The sequence below is a fragment of the Lathyrus oleraceus genome, chromosome 7 (assembly GCF_024323335.1).
Source record: "Lathyrus oleraceus cultivar Zhongwan6 chromosome 7, CAAS_Psat_ZW6_1.0, whole genome shotgun sequence".
NCBI classification, from domain to species: domain Eukaryota; kingdom Viridiplantae; phylum Streptophyta; class Magnoliopsida; order Fabales; family Fabaceae; genus Lathyrus; species Lathyrus oleraceus.
The window spans coordinates 232,987,366-232,999,791 of NC_066585.1; the positions used below are offsets into that span (position 1 = coordinate 232,987,366).

At 34.8% G+C, this 12,426-nt stretch overlaps 1 protein-coding gene across 1 annotated transcript; it reads left to right on the plus strand.

The window, feature by feature from the left end:
* The first annotated feature begins 6,250 nt into the window (after positions 1–6,250).
* Positions 6,251–10,919, plus strand: LOC127105344 (beta-glucosidase 40). Its single transcript, XM_051042514.1, has 13 exons — positions 6,251–6,700; positions 7,888–7,954; positions 8,080–8,138; positions 8,461–8,536; positions 8,624–8,695; positions 8,809–8,896; positions 9,001–9,256; positions 9,466–9,581; positions 9,739–9,962; positions 10,078–10,109; positions 10,188–10,290; positions 10,379–10,487; positions 10,573–10,919. Exons 1-13 carry the CDS (start codon positions 6,566–6,568, stop codon positions 10,754–10,756), a joined length of 1,521 nt encoding a protein of 506 aa, XP_050898471.1. The 5' UTR covers positions 6,251–6,565; the 3' UTR covers positions 10,757–10,919.
* The last annotated feature ends 1,507 nt before the right edge of the window (positions 10,920–12,426 follow it).

Below are 12,426 nucleotides of genomic sequence, written 5' to 3' on the forward strand. Positions count from 1 at the left end.
TCTGATGCTCAATCTTTGACTTCTGACAAGTCAAACAAGAATAAACAAAACTCGCAATTTCTCTTTTCATTCCCGGCCACCAAAATAACTTTTTCAAATCATGATACATTTTCGTATCTCCAGGATGAATACTCAGGCCACTACGATGTCCTTCCTCAAGAATACTCTTCTTAAGCTCGGTAACATCCGGAATACACACCCGATTACCAAATTTCAAAACACCATTCTCATCCACTCTGAATTCACCACCTTGACCTTGATTCACTAGAGTTAACTTGTCAACCAAAAGCACATCGGATTTCTGACCCTCTCTGATCTCATCCATAATACCACTTGTTAACTTCAACATTCCCAATTTAACACTATTGTGAGTACTCTCACACACCAAACTCAAGTCTCTAAACTGTTCAATTAAATCCAATTCCTTAATCATTAACATAGACATATGCAATGATTTCCGACTCAATGCATCAGCCACTACGTTTGCTTTACCCGGATGGTAATTCAAACCAAAGTCATAATCCTTCAGAAATTCTAACCATCTCCTCTGTCTCATATTCAGCTCTTTCTGATCAAACAAATACTTTAAACTTTTATGGTCACTGAAAACCTCAAATCTTGACCCGTACAAGTAATGCCTCCATAACTTCAGAACAAATACCACAACTGCCAACTCTAAATCGTGCGTCGGATAGTTCCTCTCATGAACCCTCAGTTGTCTCGAAGCATAAGCTATAACCTGCTTGTTCTGCATCAACACACCACCCAAACCCAACAATGAAGCATCACAGTAAACCTCAAATGATTCCGACGAACTCGGTAATATCAGAATAGGAGCAGTAGTTAACCTTCTCTTTAACTCTTGGAAACCTTCTTCACACTTTGAGTCCCAAACAAACGCTTGCCCTTTTCTAGTCAACATCGTCAACGGTAACGCCAACTTAGAAAATCCCTCAATGAATTTCCTATAATAACCAGCCAAACCAAGGAAACTTCGAATCTCAGCAACAGACTTCGGAGCTTCCCACTTAGATACCGCTTCTATCTTAGAAGGATCAACAGCAACACCACCTCTTGAAATCACATGACCAAGAAAACTAACCTCTTCTAACCAAAATTCACATTTCGACAGTTTAGCAAATAACTTCTTATCTCGTAGAACTCCTAAAACCAATCTCAAATGTTCAGCATGCTCTTCTTCAGATTTCGAATACACCAAAATGTCATCAATAAACACCACAACAAACTTATCTAGGTACGGATGGAAAATCCTATTCATATACTCCATAAATACTCCAGGCGCATTAGTCACACCAAAAGGCATTACAGAATACTCATAATGTCCATACCTTGTTCTGAAAGCAGTCTTCTGAATATCCTCAGTTTTCACACGTATCTGATGATATCCCGATCTCAAATCTATTTTGCTGAACACACTCACACCAACCAACTGATCCATCAAATCATCAATCCTCGGCAAAGGATACCGATTCTTGATCGTCACTTTATTCAGTTGCCTGTAGTCCACACACAACCTCATAGTACCTTCTTTCTTCTTAACCAATAACACTGGTGCACCCCACGGTGACACACTCGGACGAATAAATTTCTTATCCAACAGATCTTCCAGCTGACTCTTCAATTCAGTTAACTCAACAGCAGACATACGGTACGGAGCCATCGATATCGGCCTAGTACCAGGTACCAAATCAATCGAGAACTCAACTTCACGCTCTGGCGGCAATTCATTCACTTCTTCCGGAAACACATCAGGAAAATCACACACCACGGCCAGATCGCAAATCAACAGTCTATCTTTAGCTTCCAAAGTCGCTAACAGCATAAACAACTCTGCCCCATCTGCTACTGCCTCATTCACCTGCCTTGCAGATAGAAACAAACTCTTTCCTTCCTCAATCTCAGGAAAGAACACAGTCTTATCAAAACAGTTGATATAAACTCGGTTACACACCAACCAGTTCATACCCAGAATAACATCAATCTGCACTAGTGGAAGACACACTAGGTCCATCCCAAAGTCTCTACCAAAAATACTCAAAGGACCATTTAAACAAACTGAAGTAGTAGTCACTGAACCCTTCGCAGGAGTATCAATCACCATACTTCCATGCATCTCAGATATCTCTAACTTAAGTTTCACAGCACAATCCAAAGATATAAAGGAATGAGTCGCACCTGTGTCAATAATAGCTACAAGAGGAAAGCCATTAATATAACACGTACCTCGGATCAAACAATCATCTGCAGAAGTCTCAGAACCCGATAAAGCAAAGACCTTGCCTCCCGACTGATTCTCCTTCTTCGGCTTAGGACACTGTGGACTGATATGACCCACCTCTCCACAGTTGAAACAAGTCACAGTCTTCAACCGGCACTCTGCAGCCAAGTGACCACCTTTGCCACACTTGAAACACTTCTTCTCAGCACTGGTACACTCATGGAAACGATGTCCAGCCTGACCGCATCTGTAACACTTAGTAGGGGCACTAGAGTCTCCCCCACTAGGCCTCTTCATCCCACTCTGTCTCTGGAAACCTTTGCCAGCTGCATACGGTTTCCCACGATCATTCTGATTCTTGCCTTTCCTATCAACCCTCTGCTGATAGCTCTCCGCTCTGGCCTTGGTATCCTGTTCGAAAATCCTGCAACAGTCAACCAAGTCGGAGAACACTCTGATCCGCTGATACCCAATAGCCTGCTTTATCTCGGGACGTAACCCGTTCTCAAACTTCACACATTTCGAAAATTCCCCAGTAGCCTCATCATAGGGAGTGTAATACTTTGACAGTTCTGTGAACTTAGCAGCATACTCAGTAACAGACCTGTTACCCTGCTTCAATTCTAAGAACTCTATCTCTTTCTTTCCTCTGACATCTTCTGGAAAGTACTTCCTCAGGAATCTCTCTCTGAACACAGCCCAAGTGATCTCAGCATTCCCAGCGGACTCCAACTCAGTGCGGGTAGCAACCCACCAATCATCTGCTTCCTCTGACAGCATATGCGTACCGAACCTGACCTTCTGGTTATCGGCACACTCAGTCACTCGGAAGATTCTCTCGATCTCCTTCAACCACTTCTGAGCGCCATCTGGATCGTATGCTCCCTTGAACATTGGAGGATCGTTCTTCTGGAACTCACTCAGTTGACGAGCAGCTCCCATTCCCACAACATTCGGATTCCCTCCAAGTACTCCAGCTAGCATACCCAGAGCCTCAGCAATCGCAGCATCGTCTCTACCTCTTCCAGCCATCTCTATTCTGAAAACCCAACAAGCTAAACAATAAGTACCGATAGGGTTACACAACACCTATCCCGTACAGGGGAAACAGAATCATTACGACTCGACTCGACCGACCAGGCTCTGATACCACTAATGTAACACCCTTCTAAAATACCCCAAATATTTAATTAAAATAATAATATATCAATCAGAGTAATTATACAATTAAGGGTGTCACACAATCATTTCACACCATTCACCATAATAACTGTCATGCTCTTTTATTAAATCAAAGTAAACACTTGCATAATACGCAGCGGATAGAGACCAATTCAATCATGCAAAACATGTAACACATTACATGTAAAATGGTTCACAACCAACAATAAAACATTTAAAACATCCCATCCCGATGTTACATCTATCAGAGCATGACCCACTAAGGAGACTACACTAGACTCCAAGCACTAGCTTCTACTCAATCACTGCTCTTTACCTGAAAAATAGTTGTAAGGGTGAGTTCCTCAATCGATATAATAAGCATTATAAAATATCATGTAATGCTAAGTAAATAACACATTAATCACCCTAATCATATCACACATTCGGTAATGGCAACATCAACTCAAACCTCATACTCAATACCAATACAACTCATACTCATACTCAATATCAACACAAATACACGTATAATATTGGAATACATCCATTCATATTATACGCCATACATATATTATGCAATGAGACTCCATGCATGCGGTACCGACTCTTCGTGAACATATAGTTCAACCTCACCGTCCAAATCCAGGCACGGCTACCAAGCCCACTAGTCCCACTCATTTGAGACCTAGTGACTCACTCACTAATTCCTCACCATGGGAATTAGCTACCACCCCAAATGGGCCATGCTATGCACGCTAATCACCTAGCATGCAAACATCAACAACAGTCCACAACGACTAACTCACTAATTCCTCACCATGGGAATTAGCTACCACCATAAAGGCCACAATATGCGTGCTAATCACCTAGCAATGCAACATCAACCACAATAATCCACAATGGACCTATGCTCACACTCTAAGCCATAAAACAGTCCATTCGCAAACACATGCATAATATATACATTCACAACATTATGCATACCATCACACATCATCAACACATGCATCAAAACATCATATCATGTCAAATAATTAATCACAGTATTAGCACACTCTACTAATACCTACACTGCTCAAAACAGCGGGAATTAATCCCTATTACATCATATGCCAACATAGGCCAACCCTCAAATAAGCATACCATATTTAAATAACAATTTTTCCACTTTGCAACAGTGTTAACCGGTTAACGCCCTGGGTTAACCGGTTAACGCAGGCAGAACACGCTTCCTGGCAATTCACAACAGTGTTAACCGGTTAACGCCCTGGGTTAACCGGTTAACGCAAACAGAACAGCAATATTTTCACACTCACAACAGTGTTAACCGGTTAACACCCTGGGTTAACCGGTTAACGCAAACAAAACAACAATTATTCACAATTCAAAACAGTGTTAACCGGTTAACACCCTGGGTTAACCGGTTAACGCAAGACAGAAAGCTGTTCCTGCGCTAACACAAAGCAGAATGCAGAATTCTCCGCATTTTCCGCCGTTGGAGGACTTCCGGACCTCCGATTCCAATTCCGTAAAAAGCTACACGTTCGGGAAATTACAACTCACTCAATACGGGTTCAATTTCAGTTTTAACACAGCTTATCCAACATAATTTTCAGCATTCATAATCCCAATTAGGGTCAATTCAACGGTTTATCACTACCCATTACATGCTAACCCATAATACCCATTAAACGACGATAAACCCCCCTTACCTGAGTTAATCCGGCAATCTCTAAGCTCCAAGCTTTTCTCTTCTCCAATCTTCTTCCTCTTGCTCTGCCTCTTTGCCCTTTCTCCACTTCCTCAATCGCTTCTCTGTTTCACGTGAAAACTCTTTTTACCAAAATGGACCCCTTTTTCCTTATTTCCAACTTATATATATTTTCCAATAATTATTATTTCAATAATAATAATAATTCAATAATTCCAAAAAAATAATAATAATAATCCAATTATCTAATTAAATTAATAAATATATTATTAACTTAATTTAAATAATTATCATATTATTATCGGGGTGTTACATAGAGTACATAAGAACATTTGTATGTTGGTATGGTTTGCAGTATGTTGGGCTGTTTGGTTGAGTAGAAATGAGATTGTATTTCAAGGAACGGGCGTTCGTGTAGTCGAGGTGCCAAAGTATTGGCTTATAATTGATTTGCTACTAGAATGAAAGGTACCGAGGTTGATTGTTGGGCTGACTGATGTACATTTCCAATGGATTGTCTTCTAAATCATTGACTTATTCTCTTATTTTAGGTCTTGCATTCAATTGACATTGTATTTTTTCACTTGTATGATTGAGTACCCGTTATACTCCTTCTTTTTGCTTATAAAAAAATTAATATTTATACTTTTCTATATATAAAAGTGGCATCCTTATCCTCTGATTGTAGTGAATATAATTTTAATAATTCAATGATAACAGATTCAGTTTATGATTATCTTACTAATAAATACATAATGAATACATTTGTAAATATTAATTTATTGAATAATAACAATTTATTTATAAAAAAAGTTAATTTTCTTAACTTATATTTTCTCTTACTCTATTTAGAAATATATTATTCTCGAAATAGTTAAGAGATTTAAATTTGCATTATCTGAAGATTTTTAAAGATGTCACTGTATGAAATATAGGTAAATATAAAGAAATAATACGTCAAAAAGGAAACAAAAACTAAAAAATAGAAAACCATAATAAAAAAAAAAAACCTCGACACAATTATTTATAGACAAGTAGTAAGTTATTAATTTGTTAAGAAATATTCCTAGATTGGTATATTTTTTAAGCCATTCATTATAGTCCTTTTTAACATGACAAGGGATACTGATATATATCACTATACGTTTAGATTGGTAACGGTTATTAATACAGTATCTGATAAATTTCGCAATAGTTTGATGAAATTTTATAGAGTAAGTGTGAAGGCAAAAGCAGTTTCCAAAAGAATTGGGGCCATGCCACATTAAATTAAGTTCACCATTCACCAACGCGTTCCCAATTGCCATTGCCGATTCACACTCCAAACTCCATTCCCACTCACTCTTACACTATTTCTTCGCCCATTTCGTCTCCTATATATCCTCCTTCATTATTTCTCCAATTTGTGAAATTATTCATTACTCTTGTTTCTCTTTCATTCACCATCTCCAATGGCATTTAGAACCATCGTATTTGCTGTGATGATAACAATACTGTTAGAGATTCAGATATGCTTACCGGCGGAGATTAGCCGCGCTGATTTCCCACACGGATTTGTATTTGGCACTGCTTCTTCTGCTTTTCAGGTTAGTTACACGGTTTCAAGCTTCAGATCATCAAAAACTAACTCTCGATTATTTTTATTCATTTTGTTTTGATTTTTTTCTGAAAGTAATGATAGTAAAGTAAATTGTACTATTATTATTATTATTATGAAAGTATAACTTTTTTGAAGGAATGTTTCTCTTTATTTGCTTTTGTTCGGTGCGGATGAGTGGTGCTGAGATTGAAAAACCATGTACTATATTTATTTCTTTATTTCACAAATGAAGAAACTACTACTAAATTGCAACGACAGAGCTAATATAGTAAACGACAAAGAACGAAATGATTCATTACGCTACACTAGCTACTCGTTGGTTCTACTAACCAACTGAATTTGTCGTTTATCTTTGTTTTTTTCTCATTAATTAACCGTTGTTAATTGAAATTATACAAGTGTTGCTGGTTTATAAATGATTTTTTTTATTGAATTTTAATTGTGAGTCATGTCTTAATAACATATACTAAAGTTTTAAAAAATAATTTTTTTATTTGAGTTTAAATTTTTGAAATTTTAAAATAATATTTATACATTTAAATTTTAAAATGTAGTTTTAAAGACACGTATTAATATTTTGGAATCTTAATATTTTAATGTCATTTATTATGTTGCTTTTAAGTAATCAATGTCATTTATTATGTTTTTTTTTAATTTCTCAATGTCATTTCTATTAATGATAAAAAATATCATTTAATTATATTTGTAATTACGAAATTAAAAAATATTTTATTAAAAATGAAGTAGTTTTTTTATTGGCTATGCATACTATTTATATCCACATTAAATTAATTAAAAAGTGAAATAGTTATTTTGACTAGTATTTAAAGAAAATATTTTTTTAATAGAACATGCAAAAGAAATATAATTTTTAGTGTTTATACTTTCTCAAGAAATATAATTTTCACATGAAATTACTTGATGGAATAGAAATACTAACTTTTAATTAATAGAAATATTATTTTCATGTGTGGAGTATATTATTGAAAAATCATATTTTAACATGCACAGTTTTTCAACTTAAATACTTTTTAATTAACCATAATAATTTCAAATTAGACAATTTTAGGACAAAATTGATTGTAGGATTTTTTATTTCTTTAGTGATTTTCTGTCTAATGTTTGAACGAGTGATTGCAATTATTCACTCAAATTGATTTAACTTGTGTGTAGTATGAAGGAGCTGTGAAAGAAGATGGAAGGGGACCATCTATATGGGATACCTTTTCTCATACTTTTGGTAAAGACACGCTTATTCACTGTCTTATTTACTGCATACTTCATTTCTGTTGGTATCTCAAATGCTTCACATGCATGGTTCTTGTAATATGCTACAATGCTGACTTATCTTGTAATTTGTTGCAGGCAAGGTTACAGATTTCAGCAATGCTGATGTTGCACTCGATCACTACCACCGATTCGAAGTAAGTCACTATTAAAGACACCTCAGTCTATGTCTTGTTAATGACTTTATGATGTCTTTTAGTGCAACTTGAGATTCCTTTTAGAGGAGTCGAAAGTGATTCCAAAGACTTAAAATTTATTTATTTATTAATATGATTTTAATATGTCTTTGATCAAAGGCGTGTCCGGTGTTTGACATCAGCACATGACACACTTGCTTAAGTTCAATTTATTTATTTTTTCAAATTATTACTTGCGAATGTGTCAACGTGTCATATGAGATGTAGACTAATGATAGAAGGATGTTTGTTTTTGAACATTGAATTTTTTTGCTGTATACAGGAAGACATTCAACTCATGAAGGACTTGGGGATGGATGCCTATAGATTTTCCATTTCTTGGTCTCGGATTTTTCCCAGTAACCAACTTTCATTCTCAATGTTTTTTTTATTGGTTGTAGCTACTTTGAAAGGTTATCTGAAACCATAAACATTTCATGTGTTAGATGGATCTGGCGCAATCAATCAGGCAGGAATTGATCATTATAATAAATTCATCAATGCATTACTAGCAAAAGGTAGCTCTCGTTATCTATCTTAACTATTTCATTTGATGTATTTTACCTTTGACTTAAAGTTCAATCTATGTATAGATGCATGCTTCTGATTGCTTGATCCATTACATTTGTAGGAATTGAACCTTATGTGACACTCTACCACTGGGACCTACCTCAAGCCTTGGACGACAAGTATAAGGGATGGCTCAGCACTGAAATCATGTACAAGAAATGTTACAAATTCTTTTAGACATGATTTTTCAGTATTCTTATGATACATGATACGGGAAAAAATACTTATATGATTCATCTCATGTGTAATACAGAAAGGACTTTGCAGCTTATGCTGAGACATGCTTTCAGAAATTCGGAGACAGGGTGAAGCACTGGATCACATTTAATGAGCCACATACATTCACTACACAAGGATATGATGTTGGTTTACAAGCACCTGGACGGTGCTCTATTCTCTTTCATTTGTTTTGTAAAGCAGGAAACTCTTCTACTGAACCTTACATTGTTGCTCACAATGTCCTACTTACACATGCAACAGTAGCAGATATTTATAAGAAAAAGTATAAGGTAAAAAGTTGTAGATTTTTCGAAAACTATTAAATTAGAGAGAAATGAATTTTATTGTGGTGGTTATAAAGTTTCCATTCTGTTAAAAATGAAGCATGAGTCCAACAAGGAAGAACCTTTCTAAAAAATTCATCTTGAAATTCACAGAAAATTGTTGATTATTTGCCACTTGGGATATAAGCTGCTACTTATAACTCGTTGTTTGACAGAATATTCAAGGTGGATCACTTGGAGTAGCTTTTGATGTCATTTGGTATGAACCTGCCACAAACACTAAAGAAGACATTGAAGCAGCTCAGAGAGCTCAAGAGTTTCAGCTAGGCTGGTAAGTTATCATTCCATAGTACATCATAGATTGAAATTCACATATCTACTATTGAAAATCATTGATATAAAGACTAATTACATTTTGCTTACATTTGAAACTAAGGCTTAAGAAAGTGATAATAACTTAATCTGATTGTTAAATGTGTTAATGATAGGTTTCTTGATCCTTTGATGTTTGGAGATTATCCAAGTTCAATGAGAAGCCGAGTAGGAAACAGGCTGCCAAAATTTTCTCCATCCGAGTCTACTCTTGTTAAAGGTTCACTAGATTTTGTTGGAATCAACCATTACACCACATTTTATGCAAGAAACAATTCTACTCATGTAATTGGAACTTTGCTCAATGATGCTATTGCAGACTCCGGTACCATTACCCTTCGTAAGTTTCATACCAAACATTATCAAACAATGATTACCTTTGTCAAAGTGCTTTATAATTTTTCTGTTTTCACATTACCACTAAGTTATCACTTCCCTTCCCTTTTCTTTTTCAGCATTCAACGGCACTAAAGTTATTGCAGAAAGGGTAAGTTCTATGATATACCTCAATTGAAATTCAGTCAATGGCGCAGTTTCACTAATCTATATAAATTCTGACTTGCAGGCAAATTCAATATGGTTATACATTGTGCCACAAAGTATGAGAACCTTAATGAACTACGTCAAACAAAAATATGGCAACCCTCCCGTCTTTATCACCGAAAGTGGTAATCTTCAAACTCTTATAAAACAGTAGAAGCTTGTAAAACAGAAGAGAACTTGCTAGCTAAATCTTCTTGCACATGATTTTCACAGGAATGGATGATCCAAATAGTATATTTATCTCCCTTAAAGACGCTTTAAAGGACGAGAAACGTATTCGATATTACAGTGGCTATTTATCTTATCTACAAACAGCTATCAAGTATGTAATAGTTGTTCATGCCTTTTAGTCCATGACCAATTTTCGAAGTTAATTTATGAAGTATCATTGATTTGGCTAATTGCAGAGATGATGGTTGCAATGTGAAAGGATATTTTGCTTGGTCATTGCTGGATAATTGGGAGTGGGTAGCTGGATATTCTTCAAGATTTGGTCTGTATTTTGTTGACTACAAAGACAACTTAAAGAGATACCCTAAACAATCTGTTCAATGGTTCCAGAACTTTCTGAAATCAAAACCAGCTAAGTAGTTGTACATATACAAGATTGTATTTTCAATAATAGTGTTTTTATGTTCATTTGGTTTGAAGTGATGTGACTTAATTTGATTATAAGATTTTAGAGATGGAACACCTTATATATTGATAAAATTCATTGTGTTTCAGATTAATTTAAGACTAAGTTACTTCTTCATACTTTGCCTTGGACACTTTTTTTCTTATAGTATAGGTATTGGAATAAATTGTCTAGATCTGATATCTTATTTTATTATATGCCAGATTTTACATTCTTCATTTTGTCTCTTGTTTAATATGTCTGTACTAGATCTGTACAGTTGAATAATTTAGCTTGCATTTTCTTTTGAATGTCGTATGAGTTTAATATTTTTTTATTGATTTTTATTATTGAAAACTACATGCTTATTATATTAGTTATATTATGTTATGAGTTATTTTGGTATTATTATTCATGTCACACTATGAAGACAATTGTATAAAGAAAATGAAAAAAAAATGGTTAGAACTAATGTAACACCAACGTCTCTGAAAAAAAATATGTCAATGTCGGTATCAGACATTTGTAATTACGTTTAATTTATTATTTTTTTATATTGTTATTTGTGTTAATGTGTCTGTCGTGTTCGTGCTTTGTATGTTGGAAGAAGAAATGGAAGGTTAAAAGCGGCGTAGCTTTAATAACTGAGTTAAAAAGAACACTTATTTTAAAACTATTTTGTTTAATATTAATATTATGTTGAATAGTTTAAGAATTTTAATGTTTATTTATGACTTTGGTTTTTTTTAATAATAATTAGATAGAGTCTTCAGATCGACATGATTTTGAATATTAAAAGAATGAATTATCCCAAGAGAGTTTGGATGGAATGATAACAAATCTCGTCCTTTTAATCAGTTCCTATTAATGTTATGTTGAATAGTTGAGCAAAAAGAAGAATGAATTTATTTAATTACATTTCTTCACTTGTAAAAAGATTAAAAGCAAGTGTCAAGCCAATCCATGCTGTGTGAATACCTAAAAAATAATTTTTATTGAATAATTTATCTCACTTTTATATTTAGTCTTCTAAAAAAATAATAAAATATATATTTATGAATGTTAAATAAGGTTAATATTCAATTGGCCTCAGCCATTTGGATATTGAAATTTATGTCATTCTTATCACAATTTCAATCTTATTACTTTCCAAATCCAAAATGTGGACATGAGTTAGGGATAAAAATGCTAGTGTCAAAATCAAATCCAGAAAGAAAATATTGGAAATGAAAGTTTTAGGGGTTAGTTTGATATTTGGTTTTTCGTGTTCTTACTTCCCTTGACTGTTTTCTGAATTTATATCTCTTTATTTGATTTTTTTTCTTCTTTTTTTCATAAAGATGAAGATAATGAAATGATTTTATTACGATGATGAATTGTTTAGTGAAAAAATTGAAGGAGCATCAATTTCATCAAAAATTGATGTTTGGGAAATGATGTAACCCATGTTATTATGGAGGCGTTACATCATCGTCTGCTATGACCATTCACATGACCTCCTAGCACTACTCATAGGATCAGAACTGTCTTGTTCTTCTATCAAAGTTTACTATAAGGCCGACCTGCTTGTACTATCGGTGTGTGAACTTTAATCGGTTCCGATTTGCATAAGATTTGTGCTCATCCAACTAACCGGCCTCCTAGT